We start from the raw sequence: 24,699 nt of genomic DNA, 5'->3' as shown, positions 1-24,699 counted from the left end.
AAGCGTCGTACACATGGCACAACATGAGTCACACATTTGGGTTTGCGGGGTTTTCAAAACTGGAGGAGGTTTTCTTCTTATACTTCCCCTATATATATAATAAATAATAATAATTACATTTCATAATTAACATGTCATGGTTGTTTACCATCTTGTCCTTATGTGATATATATATATATATATATATATATATATATATATATATATATATATAGCAAGGTTATAATAAGAAATATTTTTTTTCTAAAAAACGTAAGAAGAGATTTTAACCATTAGATCTAATATATCACATAAGGACAAGATGGTAAACAACCATGACATGTTAATTATGGAATGTAATTATTATTTTATTTATAATACCTATATATTTCCTTATAAACCGGTCAAACGCATTAAATGCATATTTAATATTAACATAAACACACTAACCCGTATAAACACACTAACCCGACTGTAACATTAACTACATATTCATACTTTCAAAAACACACCAATTTCAAATCTAACATAAACACACAAGTTTCAGATATGTGGGTGTATGAGTGGAGCGCATTTTTTAATACTCATAGCGTCGAAAACTTAGTAAATATGACTGGAGAAAGTGGTGATGACCGGAAAAGGAAGAATGGTGGTGGTTAATTAACGGTGGTTCATAGTGGATGGTGGTGGTTTTGGTGGTGGATTGTGGTGGGTTATGGAAGTGTTTTCTCTCTCACATGTGACTAATTAATTTGATTGTCTATTTCCAAATTTAATATAACACAGTAGACGATAAGCCCATGGAGTGTTATAAAACAAGTACAAAAATAGAACACGCCTAAGAAAAACACTACATTGAACCACAGCCATTGGATTATGATGTAACACAAAGTGTACACATTTTAGCATCAAATTATCCTTTTATTTTGGTAAAACTCTATGCAAATTCGTTGTATTTAGTACTTAATTGAGTTATTTATGAATTTGCAGGTCCGGGCGCCCGCCCGGCGAAGAAACGATGAAAAGATGGTGTTTTTCGGACAAAAATCAAGAATCTGCCCAAAGTGCATGGCCATGCTAAGAAAGTGCATGACCATGCTGCAGGTGCATGACCATGCTAAGGAAGTGTATGACTATGCTAACCAAACTGCACCATCATGCGCTTTTAGTGTACCACCATGCACCTTTATTGGAACTCGTGCACATCTGATACCGTGCCAAAGTGCATGACCATACTAGGAAAGTGCATGACCATGCTGAGAAACTGCACCATCATGCACTTTATGTGCATGATGGTGCACCTTTATTGGAACCCGTGCACATCTGATATCGTGCCAAAAGTGAAACTGCACCATCATGCACTTCCGAGGGCACGAGCCCGTGCACTATCCGATGCCGAGGACAAGACACATTAATTTTGAAAGTGCACTAGCTAGTGCCGGAAATGCACGACCATGCACTTTTTGTGCATAACCGTGCACTTTTTTGGAACCTGCAACTCTGAGCCGCCGAAAGTGAAAGTTTGACTTACCCAAAATAGTGCACGACCATGCACTTTTTGTGCATGACCATGCACTTTGACCAGAAGCTTATAAACACTTGTTTTCACTTCATTTTGGTGTGTGGAGTCTTGGGGATTCCCTCCCAACCAAGTGCAACAATTTTTGGGGATTCTTGGAGGCTTCCACCAACACAAGATCCATCATTCCATCCTTCAATCCTTGCTTGATCTTAGTTTGCATTCCTTTGTTCTTGAATATGTTTTGTAAGCTTATTTCTAGTTTGATTGTAGTTGTATTAAGCCTTATGGGCTAATTACTTTTGCTATCTAGACAATGTTGAAACTCTTGTTAATGTGATATATTATCTATGCATGATTTTGGTAAAGTGGTTTTCTTTCAAGAATATGGTTGAATTTATAAGTTGATATTGATGGTGTTCATGTTTGTTATGTTACATAACCTTGTTAGTTTTACAAATGTTTAGGCATTCATGTTGGAAAACTAGGTTCTAGATGTTTGTTTGTAAACTTTGAATGTTTATGAAATCTTTGTTTACATTGCTAAGTTAGGAATGACTACTAAAAATTAACTTGGTTATATAATTATTGATGAGTATGAAACCCTACACTTAATATTGAAAAATTGATGAGTGTTGTTATGATTCTTGACTTGGTGATGACTTGCTAGTTAAAGTTTCATAAGTTTATATTAATTTCATGAATTTGGCTACTTTAGTATAATCTTAGGTGGTTAGAATATTGTTCATGCTAGCTTTCCTTTGATTATGAGACTTTGTTGTTTTGACAAACAAGTTATTCTATGTTTATCTCTTGATTGAAAGCCCATCATGATGATTATTTGCTAGTATTAGGTTGCTTTATTGAAATCTAGTATTTATGTTTAGATTCATGATGTTTTGCCATATCATTGCTATTTTTTCATGTTATTAGAGTGGATTCTTGTCTATGTAGATTTTTGGATTGATTGTTTTTTCTTGTATTTTTACTTGCTTTGTTTTCATTGTATGCTAGTTTAATTAGTTAAATATCCAAATCAAGATTTATTTGTTCGGTTGGTCATTTACAAAGATTTAGTACTAGAAAGTTGTCATGTCCATGGATTGATACTCGGTTCTTACCGACACTTTATTACAAACGATAGGTACACTTGTCTTTCGTGTGTGGTTTAGTTGTAGGTGAAAACCTATTTTAAAACCCGATTTGTGTGGAACTTTTACTTAAATATTTATATATATATATATTCACACACGTCAGATTATCTGATCCAATGCTCCAGATCTCTTCCTACACTTCCTAGAAAAACATCACTTTTTAGTATAACTTCACCCTATATGTATATATATATATAGTTAAGTTATTCTACAAAGGCTAACAAAAATAGGAAGTGTGAGAAGCCATAAATAGCTGACATGTGTCAAGTGGGGACCAAAAGAAAAAATGTATAAAAGTAATAGCACATATTTTCTCTCTCCACATGCAAGTCACATGTTAAGACCTCCATCATTTTAGAATGTCTATAACTTTTTCGTATGATATTTTTATCTAAAAAAAGTTCATCATAATAACAAATGTTTTTTTATCTTTAATATGAGTATGCTTTTGTTATATAAAATTTAAAGCAAAAATTACGTCATTGTGTCTTTTTGCACGTCATTGTGTCATTTTTCGTCATTATATTTTTTTCGTCATTGTGTCTTTTAACTCATCATAAAGTTTTTGTTATATAATTTTGTGTAATAATAATATGTAAAAATGATAGAATAACAACAAATTATCTAATTGCATAAAACACAATGATGTATACATGTTATACAATAACTTGAAACGTAAAACACAATTGTGAATACGTATAAAACAATGACCTAAAACTTAAGACACAATGGTAAATACATATAGCACAATGACTTGAAACGTAAAACACAATGGAAACAACATATCACACAATGACTTGAACGTAATATACAATGAACGTAATACTATTTTTCTCAAATTAAGTGAATGTCATATATCAATCCGAATAAAAGACAATGAACGTATTACACAATGACTAAAACATAATGATGAACAAAAAGACATAATGATGTAATCTTTGTTTTAATTTTTGTCTTTAATATGGGTACCAATTGAAAAATACAATGATCAAAATCTATAATACAATGCATATGAAAACTTAATTAAAAGACACAATAAACAACAAAAAAACACAATCAAAAAAGCCCTTTAATTTTTTTTATATAACAATATGATACTCATATTAAAGATAAAAAAACCCTTGTTATTATGGTGAATTTTTTTTTTCAAAAGAAATTTCATATGAAAAAGTTATTGACGTTTTTTAATGATGAGGGAATTGACATGTGTCTTGCATGTGGAGAGAGAAAGTCAACAAAGGTGGGTTATTACCTTCATTCTCTTCTCATTAATTTTTATTTATTAAATTAATCTCCAACATTCAAATCTAAAATCTATTGATTATAATTCTTCTCACTATTCTCATTTTTGTTGTCCTTTATATTTAACTTTATCCATAATCACAAGCCATTCAGATTTGTTCATTTAGTTGGTTTTGTTCTTTCTTTTTTTAAAAAAATTTTCGAATATCCGTTTTATTATCCGAACGGATATCCGAAGTTTTGGACATCCGAATTTCGAATACGGATTCGGATACTGAAGTTGACTATCCGAAAATTTTGGATATCCGAAATTCGGATATCCGGAACTCCGGGCATCCGGTTTCGAACACCCCTAGCTGATAGCGTGTTTAATTTATTTTTCTTCATCCACCATTGTAGATGCCCTTAAACTACAAAGCCTCCGTGTTTATTAAAAATTGTGCATGAGGTTGTACAAAATAATCGGATAGGGTTTGGTCAATACCTACGTTTTACCTTATTTATTTATTTGAACTTCAATTTTATGGGATTACAACCAAGTGTTCATACAAAAAATCCATTAAAAATAAATTCAAAAAAAGTAATAAAAAAATCATAACTCAAATATAAATAAAAAACGAAAAAAATTAAGAAAACGAAATGTTTTCGCAATCATTCTCGTTAAAAAAAGTTTAAAAAATAAAAAAAAATGACGAAAAGACACAATGGCGAGACCAAAGACACAATGACGAAAATGAACAAAATACACAATTATAACTAAAAAAGAAACAATAGATCGCAAAATAAAACACAATGCCGAACAAAATATAACACAATGTTGAGTAATATAACACAATATAAAGAAAAAAAAACACAATGTCAAGGAAAAAAGAAATAATCAATTACGAAAATAAACACAAAATACAATGATAAGACACAATGACATTTTTCACTTACCTTTGTGTTTTTTTTATGAGAACGAGAAAGATGGTGGAAACATTTTTGTGTTTTTAATTTTTTCGTTTTTTTATTAAATTTTGAGTTATGATTTTTTATTTTTATTTTAAAAAAAAATTGAGGGTTTTTTGTGTGGCCAGAAATCCTTCCCATCCTTCTCATTTGTGTTTCCATTTGTAGAATAAATTGACCCTACAACCGAGAGTGTCAAGATCAACGAATAATATATCATAATTATATTGTGTATATTATATTGGTCAACTAGGATACTGGCCCGTGTTACACAGGTGTTGAAAAATTTTCAAGCGTTATATATATGTAGATATCATAAGAATTTTTTACATAGTTCTTTGCAAAACCACAAGATGTAGGAAAAATATGTATAAATGGTGAAATGAGAAGCTGTTATACAAATCATTGAATTGCTAAAATAATATTCGTACTAAAAAAGTGAACGAAAATCGGTTATAAATTAATTTTGGTCAAAATCAGTTTTTAAATCATTTTAAATAAAGTAGTTGGTTATGATTATAGAAAACATTAATTAATACGGTTATGATTTTATAAAATATTAATTAGTGAATTATATGACAATTTTGTAGATAAAAACCGGATGACTTGAAAGCCTATGTGGACATGCTAGTTGTAAGGCTGTTCAAAAAGCTCGTGGCTCGCGGCACGCTCGAAAAAAGCTCGGCTCGAAAAAGCTCGATTCTAAATGAGCTCGACTCGGCTCGATTTCTAAATGAGCCGAGCTCGAGCCAGGGTCAGCTCAGCTCGTGGCTCGGTCTTGGCTCGACTCGTTAGCTCGGCTCGTTGGCTCGTTTAGATTAAACCCTAAATTTTAATATTTATATGAAATAATATAATACCAAGAAATGAATAAATAAAAATTATACATATATTATGTCACTCGATACTTAAAACCTTATAAAAGAATAACGAAAATAAAACATATAAATTTATAAATTCTCCAATTTATAAATTTTATATAATATGTATGTTAAAATTATATTTTTTTGTATTTTATATATCAAAATTTTAAAATATAAAATAAAAAAATAATAAATAATTTTTTTTTAAATTAAAGGAGCCTGGCTCGACGAGCTCGAGCTCGGCTCGAACTTTAAACGAGCCGAGCTCGAGCTCGATTTTTCAGCTCGATAAAGAAAACGAGCCGAGCTCGAGCCAGCTCGATTAAGTTCGAGCTCGAGCTCGAGCTCGAGCCAGCTCGATTAAGTTCGAGCTCGAGCTCGAGCACACTCTAGCTCGACTCGACTCGGCTCGTTTACAGCCCTAGCTAGTTGAAAATCATGTGGATATAATGCATTGCTTTAATAATACAGTAATATACCTACTTTGTGTTAAAATTGTTTATTAGCTTGATTATTACATTGTCCATATATTAACTTTATTATGTCTTGTGCTTGTGTTAAAAAAAAGAATTTTATATCAAAACATAGATTACATAGTATAGTATATACACAAATAATAAGTAAAACAAAAACATGTGTGTTTATGAGATCAATACTATATAAGTAAACCACATATGGCTGATTCTGTGAAATGAATTAATGATTCAAATCCATACAACCTCAAAATTTATACTTGCTATCATGAGAGAACGTCGAATGGTTGGGCCTCTCGAGCCACTTTGATGAAAACATCCTCTAAAGTTGTGTCTGCAAGCCCCCACGCCTGAACTTGGAACCTACTTTTAGCATTTTCAACTGCCCCAAAAACATCTGCTATTTTGATGGCTTGCTTTGGCAACTCAAATTTCTGTGTCCCGGATATTTGGTATATTTTATTCGCGTTTGGTGAGAGACCCTTTACTAGGTTTTCTACATCCGCTTCGTGAGTTGCGGATGTTGTCATTGTGAATACGTATGAACCTCCATATCTACCCTTCAACTATCATCATTCCAAAAGAAAATAACAAGATGGTAAGATACGTGTGAACTGCCATATGACCCGTTACATAACCCAAATTGACATGTTTGCATATAAATGGGTCACTTCTAGTAGCACTGTTTTTAACTCATATTTCACCATGTGGGATTTGATTTCAACTCAAGAGAAAAGACAAATGCTATATGTAGATTTAGTTTTTATAAAGACTGTTAAATGACATAAATATAAATTATTAATTTAATACCTCTTTAGGATTTCCAACACACTGCAAGCTTCCATCCACAAAAATTCCTAACCTATCACACAAATGCTCTGCTTCCTCCATAGAATGTGCTAAAACATTACATTAGCCAATTAATAATATTCATTTTAAAGTAAGAAAACAATTTTAAAAATATGTTCCCTTTTTTTTTAAAAAAAAACATATCACTCGTGGTTTCCGGTTAAGACTATTGAACCATTCCCCATTTGAACTAACCGGTTACCGTTCGGACCGGTGAACCGTTTGAACCAGAGCGGGTGCTCAGACTGGTGTTTTAATTTTTTTCTTCAAAAACTCATTTTATGATTCATTTATTACTCTGGATTCCATACTTTATTTACTTTAATCTTAATATATTATTAAAATTACAAATTCGCATAAAAAACTGAAGTATATTCATAGTTCGTTTTGCATTAGATACATAAATGCTGTCTTAATTTCATATTGTTTACTACGATTGAACGGTCCCACCAGTGAACCAGTAAGGTGGCTAGTTCACTGTTCGGTTCAATCCTGAAAACATTGATAATAATATCTATCATTAAACAGACTTTAAAGTCTTTCAAACTGTTTGACCCTTTCCCCTTTCAGCTATTGTGTTTTTAACTCGTTGAGATAGAACATAGCTGAAATCGACCCTTCGTCATAACTATCACCTACAACGCTTCACCAAGTAAAAAAAATCTGTTAAGAGAATTACTAGTGAGAATAATCGCACGGTTTTGTTTAGCCCGTTTAACCACATTCCATAGATTGTTTCTAGAAGCCGGGTCTAATCCGGTACTTGGTTCATCCATGTACACAACCTACACAATTAAGTTGTTGAATACCAATATTAGCAAGGCATGTGAAAGGGAAGTCAAATAGTCAACTCAATACATGGACCGCTAAACATACCTTAGGATCACCAATCAATGAAATGGCTACACTAAGCCGACGTTTCATGCCACCACTGTACTTCCCAGCTTGCTTATCAGCAACCCCGCCGTTAAAGAGATTTACACTTTTAAGAGATTCTTCAACCGCCTAATAAAACCATTTAGAAGTAAGTTTGAGAAGCACTACAACACCAATGATAACACTGGTAGATAAGGTGCCTATGCGGGCCCGTTTACTTCTGAATGATTCACCAGTGCATGAAAGCGAAAAAAAATGAACCCAGACAAAAGCCGATGCTTTGGTTTATGTTTTCATTGGAAACTGAACTTTCGGTTCGGTTTGGTTTCAGTTTTGCGTGTAACTAAAGACCGAAAAAGCCGATTTGTAACTAGAGAAACATAAAAACCAACCCCGACAAAAACCGACGGTTTGGTTTTATGTTTTCATAAAAAACAAACTTTTGGTTCAGTTTCGGCGTTGCGTGTTATTAAAACCGGAAAAATGAACAGAACCAAATTTATGGAAATTCATTTATAATTTTGAAGTTTAATAATCTGTAAGAATTTAGAGTAACCAATTTATTACAGCCCAAATGTATAATAATCATTTAGTTTTTAGTTAACAAAAAGATTAGGCCCAAATTCATTAGTTTGGGCATTTTTTTCAGCCCAAAAAATTTAAGCCAAATAATGAGATTGAAAATGAAGAAAACGAAACCGAGGTTTTCAAGAATCAAATTTGAAGCTTTTTGTTCAATTTGAGTCCTAAACCGACCCACGAGGTGTGTTTTTACCTCAAATGGGTCATATAAAATATTTTAGCTAAAGTGGAATGGGCCGAGAAGGTTGAAAGTTACCCGAAGTCTTTTGTTAATGCATATTGTATGAACCCTCCAAAATCGTTTTGATAAAAAAATATATTTTCTTATTTTGATTAATAAGTATATATAAAAGAAAGTTAGAAAAGGACAAAAATGTGTTTTTAGAGTCAACCTGACCGATCCGAAGTCAAAGATGACCCATTTCAATAACTCAATCCAAAACTGTTCTGGCCCGTTTTAACCTAAACCTGTTTTGACCCATTATCCAGCCATCTTTCCACATGAGAAAGTGAAAGTCAACTTACTTGTGTCAAGGTTGAGCCTTTGAGGTTCTTAAGCCTTCCATAAAAGAGAAGATGCTCTCTACCGGTTAGTGTTTCCCATAGCAAACTAGATATGCCAAATATCGGAGATTAACTGATAAATTAACTGTTCTAACCAACATACATAGTAAATGTTAACGAATTTTAAAGGAATCTTGATGCTTACTCATGCTGAGGACATACGCCCATGTTGGCATATATCTGGTCCATGTTGGTTGTTATATCCAGACCCTCAACAAATGCTGTACCAGAACTTGGTTTAACGAGCCCGATCATCTGTTAAACAACATTGAAACAAACCAATTTGGTTTAGAGAAAATGATATGGCAAATAGTTTTAGTTACACATGAGTTCGTCTACATGTTAAATTTGAACAAACGTATGAAAAAAAAAAACTTCAATCAACTTGGAATTGGTGCATCCTGTTGTTTTGGTTACGTTTTTATTTATTTTTCTTAAGTGGGTTATATATATAGGGGAAGGATATTTTGAGAACTTGATGAGTTGTAAGAATTTTAAGAACTCAATACAAACCACACAAAATTTAAATGGGTATAAAATATGTGGCTGAGATTAAATCTAATTAAAAAATAAATTATGAGAGACAATAAAGATGTGTGATGATTACGCTAGTGTAAACATTAGTAACACCTATGTAAAAAGTCGATTCGGTGTGTAAAAAAATTATATAATTTTTTACATATATGTATATATGCAAAAAAAAATTGTTACGTTAAGTCCTTTCGAGATCTTAAAACACAATATGGTTCTAAGAAATCAACTATATATATATATATATATATAGGGAGAGGATCAAGAGAAAACTCCTCCTTAGAGAGAAAACTTATAAACTCCTAAAGAATTATTTTTAAATAAAAATATTTTCAAATTTTTGTTTCTTCCATCCTTTTTATATTTTGTTACTCTTCACCGGGAAAAAATAAAAAAAATAAAAAGTCGATGTAGTGCACATATCTATTATTGTGCAATACTATTGTATTACACGTGTAATAGTGTTTAATTGCATATATTCAATATTTGTGTATTGTATATGTAAAGTAGTGTTGTATTATATGAAAAAAATATAATTAAAAAAAAATCGATGTAGTGCACATGTGCATAGGAATGGCAATGGGTCGGGTTTAGGTATTCCCAAACCCATACCCGGTTATTAAAGTCCATCCCAAACCCGTCCCAAACCCGTCGGGTTTTAATCGGGTAATTACCCATCGGGTTTCGGGTTTCCTATCGGGTTTTGATAAAATACCCGTCGGGTATATCCGGCTCAAACCCGCCGGGTTTTGACAAAATATAACTAATCGATTACAAAGATGGTTACCATAAAGACAAATTATTTCAAATAATTAACATAAACAAGTTTCGACAAATAATATATTTGGAATATGGTATATATATATAATATAATAAGCTATATCGGGTGCATCGGGTATATAATCGGGTAAATGGGTTTATGTTATCGGGTAATCGGGTGTATTAGAAATCCCAAACCCGTCCCAAACCCGCGAAAAATTTTAAAACAAATCCCAAACCCGTCCCAAACCCTAATGGGTCGGGTATTACTCGTCCCATTTATGTCGGGTTTAGGGTTTTCCCATCGGGTTCGGGTTTCATTGCCATCCCTACATGTGCATTAGTGTTGTATTACACATACGTACTAGTGTGTATTCAATGTGTGCATTAGTCTATTGCATATATACAATAGTATGTATTAAAATTCAAATATGTGCAATAGTGTTGTATTTTATGCATGCAATACACACTATTGCACATATGCACTACACCGACGAGGGGGTTTTTTTTTTTAACAATATCAACATATAAGAATAATAGAAGAAAAAGAAACTATAAAATATATTTTTAAAAAAAGTTAAAATAATTCTTTACGAGTTTTTATGTTTTCTCTTTAAGAGGATTTTTCACTTGATCTCACCCCTATATATATATATGCTTTGGATCAAATACAAATGAAATTAACGTGCTAATTGTGAGAATCAAGTAGAGTAATTATATATACAAGTAGAGTAATTATGTAATTACATTATAGAGTAATTACGATGTAATTACATAATTACTAATTGTATATATAATTACTCTACTTGATTCTCACAATTAGCATGTTAATTTTATTTGTACGCTAACTTTCCCATATATATATATATATACACATATACATATATATATATATATTCGTCCCAGTTGTTTTTCAGAGCGATTTAAATGTAGTGGTTCCAAGTTGTATAGAAAAATAATTTCACAACTTCGTTCAAATTAACATGCAGAGTAGAGGTGCAATCTACACGAGATCAGCTCATTAATAGCTCGACTTGATCCGAGCTTAAACAATCTTGGGCCTTAAAATAAGCTCGTTTAACAAACGAGCCCGAGCCCGAGCCCGAGCCCAAGCAGGATCACGAGCCTAAACGAGCCTATGATATATATAACTTTTATTTAATGTATTAAATATATATATATGTGTGTGTGTGTGTGTGTGTGTGTGTAATATAATACCTATTATATATACAATTATGATAAAAATAATTAAATAACATATGTTATGTTATATATAAAAATTAAAATTGAATAATATATAAGAACTAAAAATTTATATAATATAATTATTAGCCCGAGCCGAGCTCGAGGTCTAAGTCAAAACTAGCTGAGCTCGGCCTCGGCTCGGCCCGTTTACACCCTAATGTAGAGGAACCTTAATACGTAGAATATAGTTGAGAAGAGAAATTTGTAAAAAAAAACAGAAAGTATGTTGTTTTTTATGGTATTTTTCCATAATGATTTCATCATAGTTACATGTTTGTAATCTTAAATGACTCAGTAACTATTTGCAAACAAAGAACACAAAAATGTGTGCGAAACAACCCAATCTGACCAAGTTTGTACAGATAAGCACACCATTACAATATGTTGCCGGATGTTACGGAAACAAATGAGATAAGTTGTAAATTAAGGTGCTTTTAAACTGACCATATTAATGAAGGAAGTTTTGCCAGCACCATTTGGACCAAGCATGCCAAAGCACTCTCCTTGAGATAATGCAAGTGACAACCCTCTAACTGCCATTTTCTCAGGGTTTCCATCCCGTCCCGGATACACCTTTTTCAGGTTATCACACACGATTGCATGGCTCGTGTCATGTTCAACAAGCAACTGCGCCACCCTCTCTCTCTGTTAGGACATGAACGATAAGAACTAATAATCAGTAAGATTAAAGACTATATGGTAATAATGTCCAAACAGATCGGGTCGGGCCTTCCCGTCATCAATTTTATGTCCATCTTTTCTATAGAACTTTAAACAGCTAAAGGTTTTAATATAACTATAGAAACTTAAATGAGCAATAGTATTAATAGAGCTATAAAAACTATTTTGTGAGCAGTTATCCAATTTAATGATGAAATATCATGTGCATTATTTTCAAAGAAAAAGAACAAAAAACACGGTTTTCACCATGGCTTTAATATAAAACATATAACATTATCTCACTTTAAGAGAGGTATGGCAACTTACTGTATCTCGCTACGCATAACTGGTTGAAACAAGTCATTTTCTAACAAGGGTTGAGCCAACACGCTTTTAATAAACACTTCATACATTTTATAGATAATGAGTTGATTACAAATATTAGATTGTTCCATAAACATTTAAAATTCTGAATATAATGATATAGAAGGTTTTATCATGTGTAAAAAGCAGACTTTGGTTGACCATATGAAATATAACACAAGCCCAATCGACCCATTCATAACTAAATGAGCCAAAATTACCACCTATGATTTTGTTACTTGAAACACTATATCAAGAAATTCTAAGCTAACAAATTTATAATACTTGCCTCTTGGACAACATCAGGTTTCTCCAGTTGCACATATACTTTTGAACCCTGCCTTTGTAAACTTGGTTTCCTGAACGATGTCAAACGCTTCTTTTTTAACTTCTCCAAGAAAAAAAGTGGACTTTTTCGGAGCCCACTTCCTGATGATACAGCCTGATCATTATAATATGAAATTATGAAAACAAACAACCATTCCACAAGCATGATTATTAACACGTGGCGCATCTCATTATTGCTATCACTTATATCTTTCCAACGCATTCCATCAATCCCCATATAATTTCCAGTAAAAGCATACTGTGAAAATTCATATAATCCAGCATATAGAGAAAATCCTGGATATAACTCCATCACAACAATCCAAATTCCTACAAAAAAGTATGTACATTTAAAAAACATTTAAACAGAAATATTATATTTGAATTGTCTTTTACGGACCAAAATAATGTTTTTTTTATTTAAATGGGAATTGCTCTAGTGAGATAAAAAAGAGTAAAAGGCAATGTCAAGCTTTTAATGCATACAACCTCCTGAGTCATTTTATGCAACTAGATATTATGTAACAATATTGTTTTCATAGTCATATATAATGTAACTTATCTATAAAACATAAACACATTGTTTTCACAGATCAAGTGGTCAGTGGTTAACCCCACGTGTCGAGTACTAAACATTGACCAATTACTCATCCCACCCTGTTAAACTTACTTGTTTGGTTCGCATATGAAACTGTGAAACGTGTCAAAATCTCGAATGGATTCTGATTTGGGTTAAGAAATCTTCTAGAGTTGGTTTTTTATTATTAGTAAATTTTAGGTTTGTTTATTTATGGAGATTTATTTTAGGAGTCCTATTTTAGGATTTACATACTGATCTTTATTAGTTTCCTATTTGAGTCAATGTAGGTTCACATTCTCCAAGATTGGTGTTATTATAGATAGTGAGTCAAAGTCTATGTGAAGGTGTATTATTTTTCCTGGGGTTTATATAAAACAAATGGGTCGATCAGTTGATCAGTTGTGTTCTGCATTTTTTTCTGTTTACTCTTAATAAATCGATCTGGGGCATCTTGCCACCAAAACATCATATAGCTCTAAACAACTCGATATCAATAGTCTCTATATATGATTTATAAATTATTGTGCAAAATGATCTGATAAAGACTAATTATTAGCATCTTTGCTTACTTGAAAATGATTTATCTTGAAGGAAGAATGCAAAGAAGAAACCTCCCAACAGACCAGTTGCAAAAACAGTAATGTACCCAACAACTGCCATAAACATATTCATACAAGTCATAACCAAAATGTAGCAGTGTTACTATTACAAGAAATAGTAAACCGATCCAAATAATTTAAAAAATAAGGCAACGAACCTGCAGCGGTCTTCACATTAGAAAAAATAGCAGCCACTAGAAACGCCAATGAAATTTGTAAATTTATGTAAATGAAATAAAATACAAACTGGACGCTGTAATCATTCAATGTGAAGAATTTTAACCCTGCAACGATGTGAATGGCGTTAGTTAAAAGACTTATAAAGTTAAAAAGGATAGAAGTGTGATTCAGTTGTTTTCTAATTTGTACCTACAGCTGAGCCAAATACCACAAAACAGAACATATAAAACAAAGATATGGCAAGAAAGTATGCATATGAAATTATCCAATAAGGACCGTCCCCAAGTCCATGCATTTTCATCATAATCCTTAACTTTTGTTGCTTCTCATACACCAAACCTGTTAGTACAATCTACATGAAATAAGCTAATTAAAAGATACTTAAAGAAAAAACTTCTCGTTAACACTTCAGTTTGAGATAATTTTGAAACTTAGGTATATTACTAACAGGGAATAGTTGCAAGATGACCCATGTAAAAAATAGTGGTCCAAGAAGAGAAGAGAAATCAAGCCTAATTTCAGTTTCAGGTTTAGGCATCTCTTTTACAAAATCAAACAGCATTTGTGTGGAAGGCCCCATCAGTAGCTGTAGGAAAGCATTTGACACCTGCATGCATACATGTTCTAGAACTTAGAATTTGCATTATGGATTTTTTTTAAGGATAATCAGTTAACTCCAATTTGATATAGGCAACAAGAAAAATCCACAATTTGAAAGTCATATGATTAAAAAAAGAAACAAGTAATATGTTCACATTTAATAAAAAAAATAATTTTTTAGTATGTAGAACAGGTTTTTGCATGCTACAAGTTTAAAATGTGTACCAAATTTATTGAGCGAGGAACTCGGACAATTCCAAGAGGACCATTTCCTGTATCATTCTTGTAAGTAGAGTTGTACCATACTGTCACATTATAATTATTCATATTTGAATTCAAGAAATCATAGCCTGTGGAAAAGATAAAATCAAAGTTTATATATTAATAACTACAATCAAGCTTTAGATCATTTACCTTGAAAATCTTAATACAGAAGGTTAAAATCAAGGTTGAATGATATAAATATTAGCATCAAAGCTTAGATCACATAATTTATAATTGCAAACAAATCATGTTTGAACTGTCAAACCTGCTAATATCTCATTGATTTTTCCCTCAGGGTTTCCCTTTCGGTATCCCGCATATAGTTCAGTGTTAATATCAGACGAGCTGTTGCGCCATAAATGTTGACCTTGAACACATCTTATTTCTACAATAAAATTACAAAACATAACAAGTTTACCTTTCCATGGCCATCTTAACAATAAGATTGTTTTAAATTATTCTTCATCATGTTTACTACAAAGTACTCAAAATCACCCAACAGTAGTTACAAATACTTGAAAAAAAACATACCTTTATCCAAATCCAATGATGCTATTGGGACCGATATAGAGAATGTGGAGTTGGCTTCACACTGAGATTGAACATAGTATATAGGAAAACTAGAGAAGAAAGCCGAGTCGAGAAAGTTTGATACATCAGTCTCTGAAGCTGAACCCTGATGATATTTTAAACATCATCTCAGAAAAACAAAAGGCAATGCAACTTTATCACATAAATCCAAATAACTAACCAATACAACACCAGACAGGCCATTGGATGAGTTAAAATTAGATAAAGTTGGGAACATATTTCTAGCCAAACCTGTAGAATATCATACAAAACATCAAATAATTTGGATTTGGCGATATTGCAAGTTCATATTTTAAAAATCGCAAAAACACTTTTCCATTAAAAACAAACTAATAACTAGGACTAAGAGTGGGGAAGTGAACATGCAATCCTCTGACAAATTACATACTTTGGGCAAAAGACTGATTACTCGCGGTCATCAAGACAGTAACAGGACAAGAAGCAGTAGTATCTGTACAGGATTCAGCTGGAGGCAAATCCCGAAACTGAGCACGAAAGTGCGGAGCAGGTAGCTGCAAAAGCGGAGGCCATTCGGGTGGATTGGGGATAGAGCAGGTGGCCACCTGGTCGGAATCGGAGTACTGAATCCCGCAGAGTCGTCGGTGGCATTGAGCATCGATACAAGTGCATCCACACTTGTTTTGAGGCTTATCCAGCTCCTTGTTGATGACTGCTTGTAGTAAGACGAGTAACAAACAGAGAACGATGGGGAATAATATCAGCCGTAGATTCGTCCTAAAGTTCCTCCGCTGATATGAATTATATATTTTAATTTCAATAGAAGATAAAAAAAAACGAAACGAATTGATTGAATGTGAACCTGATATGTTAAATTCTTTCGGAATAATGCGTTGGCCTGAGTCCAGAAGCTAGATGAAGAATCATCCGCCATTGAAGAAATTCGAATCTGCCGCCAAAACAACAACCAGATTGATTGATTGATTTTGAGGAGATTTCAGAGAGACTGGAAACTCAAGAATTGACAACTGTAATTCGACTGCTTGCTATACAGATAATTGATGCTTTTCGTGTTATATAGGCTTATGCGGAAATGACGGAATTGTCCTTGTGGGATTATTATTATTATTATTATTATTATTATTATTATTATTATTATTATTATTATTATTATGTAACTAACGCTCTGCCTAATTTACAAATATACCCTTTGATGCCCGGTTTTTGGTAACGTTATTATTATTATTATAACTTATAAGGATACTTCCTACATACCATATCGTAAGTAAGTTTTCCTAAAAAGATTAGTTCATTTCAACTGTGAGACGTTGATCATATGAATATAAATTGAAATTAAATTATAAAAGATAAAAAAGAGAAAAACAATTAAGACCGCTCAAGTTTTGACCTGACTCAATTTTGAGTGAAATTTATATAGGCACATATATAAAAATAAACACGTCTCAACTAGTATATTATAACACCTTATATTTTAAAAGTTATATAAGAAAAACTAAATTAAGTAAAATCAATTATAATAATTAGATATTAAAGAAAACAAAACAATTAAACTAAGTTTGGTCGACCAAAATAGATTTCGATCAAAACTTGTCCGTTAAGACAGATTTAGAACACTTTTGATTGGCTCAAACAAAACTCGTATGCGAAGACAGATTTGATTCAAAATTCGCTTTTTGTCACCGGGTTTTAAATAGATCTTTTGAGAATATTTAAAAAAAGTAACGACATTTTGGGACTTTATCTCTTCAAAAAGGACATTTTTGCAAATTTTCCCTACTTTATAATATTTTGATATTGGCCCATCGATTATATTTAGGATGCTAGGGGTACTCTTAATTTCGTCATGATAAGCACTGCCTAAATCTTCATGGTGCCCCAACTAATTACGTAAACTATGAAAGTTTTGGAATTCAGTTTGATGAACTCAATCACCAAAACACATTTATGTGGAATCTCCATAGATTTTCGCTCTTACAAAATTTACATACTTTTGGATAATTTAGTAAAACTATAAGGTGTTCTTATTTGATTGACTGATGTGAATTAGATTAAGTGAGTACATCTTTATGTGCCCATGCTATCCTAATATTGTTAAAGTCGCGTGCCATTAATTCAAACTTCTTTGTGATTTAGCATTTTATGCTTAATAGATTAGTTAAAAAAAATACTAAGAAACCATTCTAAGAGCATTCATTTTGGCGCTTCAATATCCACATTTATAATTTAATTAAAATCACATTAAAAAAATGTTTATTTTTTAAAAGCATCTCACTATATCTATCTTTCCACCACATTAATTTTATTATTATAATTTTCATTTTTTATGCACTTACAACAATATATAAAGAACTGAGATGAGCATTTATATATAGATGTGTAATTTTGTTTTATATATTTCCTCTATTATAGAAAATCCAATATGTTGTTGTTTTAGTTGTTTTCTATATTTTTATTTTCTAGTATATTATGTAGAAAATATGGATATAAAGTTTCATACCTTAGCATGATGATTTTTCTCCTTTTTTTTCCTTTCTTTTTCATTTTTGGCTTTGATATTAATATTACTAGTTTCTAAATTGATACCATTGTTATTGTTGTTACTATTATTACTGATCGTCATCTTGCTATTATTATTTTTCATTCTTAGACAATTGTGGGCTACTGTAACATCCCAAAATATTTATAAATAAAATTTAATATATTATTTATGTCAGAAGAATTAATTGAGATAGTAAGATAATAATAATAATAATAATAATAATAATAATAATAATAATAATAAAGATAGAAGATGGTAGACTTTAAAGATGGAATTAATTATTGACTAAAAAGGAAAAATGGACATAAGGTCTGTTTTGGATAAAAATCAGCTAAGGATAATGTATCCAAATCTGTAAAGTGAGGTATAATCGAAATCTTGATGAACACAACGATTTGATCACGAGGGAAAAAACCCTTGATTATGATAATCTTACTTCGGTAAAAAACTAGCAAGGTAATCTTTGGTCGAATTGCTTCGGTCAAAGATTAACAATGTAATCTTTGGTCGAGTGGTACGTGATTATAATAGTCTCCGGCACAAAAAACCCTCGAACGGTGAAAACTATTACCGTCAAGTTTATTAATAGTAAAAAGGTGGTTACAAGTGTTGTGGAGTTGTTGATCAACGAATGCTATATGTGTGAGTACAAATATCTTAGCAGCTAGAATACGTGTGTTTGTGTGTGTTCTAATGTCGATCATAACTCGGTATATAAAGAAAAATATCTATAACTAACTAACAACCATGTCCTATAAACTCGCTAGTCTTCCACTCTCTTCCATCGTGCTCTTTGACCACGTGCTAGCAGACGTTTAATGACGAAATAAGCGGTAGACTAGGTCTAGGAGCCGTTGAGGTTGTTTAAACATCAATCTTCATACGAAATCATCCATTAATAGCTATGTTGAATAAGGATCCTGGATCCATACTCCAACTAGAGAATATTCCATGAGGATAATTGATGCAAGCACGTCTTCAAGAATAACATATCTTGTCTTTATTACTCAGCAATTGGTCTTATTATTCCATTACTTCTTGCTTTAGCTTAGTCTTCAATCTTGACCATATTCTATAGATGTCTCTTAGTGGAACATACAGTAGACTGGATCTTAAAGTTGTTACACTGTCTAACACATCACCATACTAAACGCAATCATTAGTAAACAAATAACACCGAGGATCATTGATCCTTTATAACCTGATACATATCTCAAGGATAATTTATCCATAAGATAGTTAAGGATTAAGGATCCTCAGCATAAAATTCATGCCCTAACAATTGCCCCCAAAATGGCGGGTGATTGTGTAAAACAGCTGTCATTTTGAATTTCAAATCCCTGCAAAAAAGATGATTAGACGTGTGTCAGGCGGTTAATATCTACAAACCATTATTATACGCCGCTTATATATGCGATGATCATAACTCTTTTATAACCACACATCCAGCCGTCTTTCAGGTATCCTTCTTTCTTTTTGTTTATTTTCTTTCAGTATGTCGACTGTTTCTGTATGCTCTTCCTCTTCTTCTTTCAATCATACCGACCCCGATGATCTCTACTCGCAAGGTATCCTCCAAGCCCCCTCTTCTGAGGTCTGTAAGTTCACAGATCCGAAAATCGATGAAATCCGATTACACTTTCCAGTCGATACAGTTTTCCGATCCTTCGATTCTATAGCCCGTAGCGACAGTATTTCGAATAACTGGGTTTGTTTTCCGGCCCAACCATTTCTCATAGGTTATAAGTACCATTTTCCCGATTTCACCCAAAGGTTATTCACCTTAACGGGGATTAGTTATATCCAGATCATGCCGATGCTGTGGAGAGTCCTTCACGCCATCAAAAGAATAATCGTAGAGGAAGGTGTTGAGTTTGGCTTAGCAGAGTTATCGTTCCTATACAATCTGGTTACCCACGGTTCCAAACGCTTCTTCATCAAATGGAAACCTCACCAAGTGATCCCATTTCCAAAGTTACTCTAAATAGTACACTTTGGAGGAACCAATTTTTCTTTGTAAAATTGGATTCCATACCGGGTGGAACTGACCTTCCCAAAAAGTGGATACCAAAGGGTAGGATCTAGGATCCTTAGGTAACCTAGGAAAAATATTTATTCTTTTGCTAATATTTTTCTTCGCTTGTGTAGTTGAAAATTTTGATTTGTTATCTGACCTTCCTGGAGTCGAAGAGAGAGTCGAGAAGTTCTTATCACTGGATCTTGTAATCAAAACCTTTCAAGCCAAGTTCATTGAAGCTTTCAAGAATCAAACTAAGAGTCAATCATGTCAAGTAAGAGTAATAATTTTTAGTATTAGAAATGGTAATAATTGAAAACTTATCTGCTGATTACTGTTTACAGGTGCTCAGAAATCAGGAAAGTCTGCTTCCAAGTTCTCCCTTGAGGATATCGATTGCATGTTTACCAAGAAAGAGACCCCGAAACCAACTCCTACGTCCAAGCCTCATCCAATCACAACTCGAGCCAAGTCAGGAGCTAAGAGGAAGAAGAGTTCAGATCCAGAGAACCCCTTTGATGCCGAGAAACAGCTTCTAGAAATGCTTTCTACTGTAAGGATCTTTTCAGTCTTCATTATCCAAGTATCCTTCTTAACTTATTCTGCTTCCTTGTTATGGGCCATCGAATCTGCTCGAAGCCATTAAGAGAAGACTGTTGGCGAGTATGAAAAGACCCTTGCTGCGATGAGATCCATGGTCGTCGCCAAGGACAAGGTCCTCACCAAGATGACCAAGGAGAAGAAACAAGCAGAGGATCATACTTCCACACTTGCATTCCAAATGCAGGATGAGATCAATCGAGCCACTGAAGAGGCAAAGGTCTGGGCAGCCAAGTCGGTTCTCCAAGCTAGAATCAAATTGGTGACCGAGGCCAATGATCCGTCATTTGACAAATCTTCATGGGAAATCCATAAGTGGAAGCAAGCCTTGATCGACTTGGGTGGAGGCGAGGATGAAGTTGAAGGAGGGATGGCTGATGCAGGTGAAGCAGGGACGAGCGGTGTGAAGGACCAGGATGAAGCTGAAGGAGGCAACGAGGCAACGGTGGAGGTAGAAGCAACTGCATAAACGGGCGATGAAGGATACAGAAGACAAGGCCCAGGCCCGTTTTATTTTGCTTTTATGATGTTTTTATGAACAATAACTTTGGTTTGTAATAGACAGTAGTAACTAGGAGAAAGGATCCATGATCCTTAAGACAATTTGCGGGGGTAACAAAGGTGAATGGATTCTCTATTTGTGGGGATGAAGCCTTTGATGCCCCTGTTTTTAATTTCCTGCACTCATGATCAGTTAGTAGCATTCACTTAACCCGGATGGATGGTCCATCTTTTGCATGGTGAAGTCCGGGTTAAGAATTTTGGATAAGTCCTGGTGAGTTATGCTTTAATAATATAAAACTTTTAACTATCTGCTTATTATTTATCTTAAAAGTTTGTTTGATATAACTTTAGCATTATTGATAGTTTTGAAAAATAATCTTGAGTAAAAGATTTTAGGATAAAAGATCCTTATGAAAATTATATAGGATAGAATATCCTTAAAGAACAAATTTTAGGATAAAGTATCCTTAAAAATAGGTAAAAAATTTTGTAATAAAACATCTTTAAAGGAATAACCCTCTAAACTGAAATATCCATAATTATTGCAACAAAGATAATAAAAACTCATTAACAGAAACCGTACTAGAAGGTCTAGGTAGACCTAAGTTACCATAAGTATTGAACCCTTAATGATCCTCGAAGTAATAATCTTAGGATTTTGAATCCATAGTACCTTGTCTTCGCGATGAACTTAGAAAATCTGTTGGGTATAATTTGTAATGTTAACCGGGATCAAACCCATTAATCTGGGGACAAGCCCAAATAATAAACTAGGGACAAGCCCGTGCAACTGGGGACAAGCCCGTGTAATCTGGGGACAAGCCCGTGTAATCTGGGGACAAGCCCGAATGTGAGTTAAACTGGGGACAAGCCCAAATACGGATATTAACCGGGGACTCGCCCAACCCGAAATTTAGCCCAAACGAAGATAACGTGAAAACGTTATAAACCGGTGGTATGGTACGTCTACCATAATTCGTAGGATCCTCCATATAGCCGAAAACAACGAAATTGTCAGCCACTAAGCGTGTACTGGTGTTGGAACCTGGGTGTATCAATCCAATTACAATTAACAGATCTCAGATCTGTGTGTAATCGATTAATACTTTACTAATAGATCTAGCTCATAATTACGTATGATTAAGTGTTATATATGTTTATCTATTATCAGTATATATGTATTAGTGATTGTACAATATTAGGATGAAGATCGAGAGAGGATTTGGACAGGGTTTCGTTAATTAACTCTCAAAACTTAACATTAAAGGTGAACAGTGTTCACTATAAATAGAAGATAGGTCTGGTTCGCTAACATTCCCTAGCGAACCAGACACTACTTCGTTACATACATAAATAAACAAAAATAACTTAACGAATCATCTCCTGATTCGTTAACATCCCCTAACGAATCAGGAGGGAATAAACTAAAGTTTTAGTTCGCCACACAAGCTTAGCGAACTAGACATTACATTAGCGAACTAGAGAATAACATAATAGTTTATTACATTAAACATAAAACAAAAACATTAAGGATAATTACAAAGACTCAAGACGCAAAACCGTGCACTAACAGACACCCCCTCGTCTTGAGCTCTTTGTCTTTAAGTTACTTGAAACGCTTGGACTGCCAGTCTCTGCAACTATGAATTCCATTTTCATGACAAACACGCACAACGCATTGGAATTGCATAGCCAGGTCGTAGTCTTCATTGCGCTCGATTAGAATCTGTTTTCTGTGGAGCACGTCATTGTCTGTTTCCGATAAATTAACCAACCACATCGGGTCGATTATCTTGATGAGCTCAGTCTTCAGTCCTTTACCAAGAACAATGACGGCCTCGCCAGTACGATTGTCATAATACCAGCGGTTGAACGAGAGATGCATCTGTTGGGGCATCGTCTTCACAGGAACCCGCTTCATCGTCTTTGGCGGCTTTACCTTAAGAACCAGTTTCCTCCAGTCAGTCATAGGGTCAATCTCGTCAATACGCTTACGTCTCGGGAACTGGGGCTTGAAGAACTTAAAGCCATGATTGACCTCGAACAATAAGTGTTGATGAAACCACTCAGCTGTCCGGTAACCCCCACGATTGATAAATGGACGTCTCGCGAGGGTACGAACATCCCAACGCGGTAAAGTAAGAACATCCATTATCGTCTCGTAGTACTGGATCCCCTTCTCCCATTTAATTATACATACTTTAAGCTCGGAATCATACAGCCATGAAACTATATCACCATGTACCTTGGAAACAATCTTGAAGGAGGTCACCTGGTTTTCTTTGACCCATGCAGCAGCTGTGTCTTTTGTTCTTGATCAACAAAACGATATGCCTTGATAATCTTACCCGCCGCTTTGTAGTTGAACCACTTAGAAATGTCAGCATCAGTTGGGTTCTCAATTGATCTGAACCGAGTGTCCACAACCTTCTTTCCCTTAGACGTTGTAGGTTCCCTGGACGGATCACACGAGATATCCCGATATACACAGGTGCGGAATCCCTGTGTAGATCGTTACGGACGTAGAATATTAGCTCACGAACACACGTACACACAATACGAACAACCACACGTTATATTGATAACTTAAACCGAGATGCTTACAGACTCACGTCAATAGACTTACACGTAAACTGAACTCGATCAACCAAAACTCTAACTGACCAACCTCTAAACCGTAAACAGTTAAACAATATAAATACACGACAACTTCGCCTCAGGCGAAGTTGTCCTTAACTTCGCTCGTTCAACAAGTTCGCCTAGGCGAACTTGTCAACAACTTCGCTGTTACACAAACAATTACATAAACAATATTACAGACTCGATTACAGACTTTAGACATATGAACTACTGACATTTATGCACCAACAGACTCCCCCTTGGCAGTAGCTTCATATCTTGATCTTTCAGCTCTTGTCTCGTAATCCTGTATCTTCATGCGTGCACTCCTTTTCTCACACACACCGTGACTACTCGCTGATATTTCCTTGCTTCATCCTTCCAAGCAGGAATATAGAATATCTTCTTTTCATTCAACACTTGCAAATAAGCTTTCGATAAGTTAACAAGATGCATCGGGTCATACACCCTCAGCACTTCTTGTTCATCTTCGTCTTCCATCACGGATTCTGCAGTCTGGCAATCAACATACCACCATTTTAGATTCTTCAACACATCTTGAGGCATATTCTTCATCGGAACCTCCTTGATGCATCGGATCGGTTTGTACTTCATCACCATCCATGGCTTGCCATCTGCTCTCAATCCCCTCTCTGTATCCTCCACGAGCTTTCCCTTTTGTGGCTTTAATAG

The 24,699-nt window shown here is 33.8% G+C and overlaps 1 protein-coding gene across 1 annotated transcript; it reads right to left on the bottom strand.

The window, feature by feature from the left end:
* Positions 1-6,358: 6,358 nt before the first annotated feature.
* LOC143545224 (ABC transporter A family member 7-like) lies at positions 6,359-16,746 on the bottom strand. The gene is made up of 18 exons (XM_077037146.1): positions 16,569-16,746; positions 16,137-16,497; positions 15,909-15,979; positions 15,689-15,833; positions 15,423-15,542; positions 15,119-15,243; positions 14,742-14,900; positions 14,483-14,645; positions 14,272-14,397; positions 14,084-14,167; positions 12,893-13,264; positions 12,029-12,225; positions 9,195-9,304; positions 9,011-9,095; positions 7,904-8,032; positions 7,707-7,812; positions 6,989-7,077; positions 6,359-6,744 (listed from the first exon to the last, which is right to left on the bottom strand). The coding sequence occupies exons 1-18, from the start codon at positions 16,638-16,640 to the stop codon at positions 6,445-6,447; spliced, it is 2,814 nt and encodes a 937-aa protein (XP_076893261.1). The 5' UTR covers positions 16,641-16,746; the 3' UTR covers positions 6,359-6,444.
* Positions 16,747-24,699: the final 7,953 nt, after the last annotated feature.

This window comes from Bidens hawaiensis, unplaced genomic scaffold (genome assembly GCF_021521415.1).
Source record: "Bidens hawaiensis isolate Kalapana, Puna unplaced genomic scaffold, B.hawaiensis_p1.1 tig00013873_1, whole genome shotgun sequence".
NCBI lineage: Eukaryota > Viridiplantae > Streptophyta > Magnoliopsida > Asterales > Asteraceae > Bidens > Bidens hawaiensis.
The sequence above is the reverse complement of the archived record's forward strand: the minus strand, read 5'-3'. Positions and strand labels throughout refer to the sequence as shown.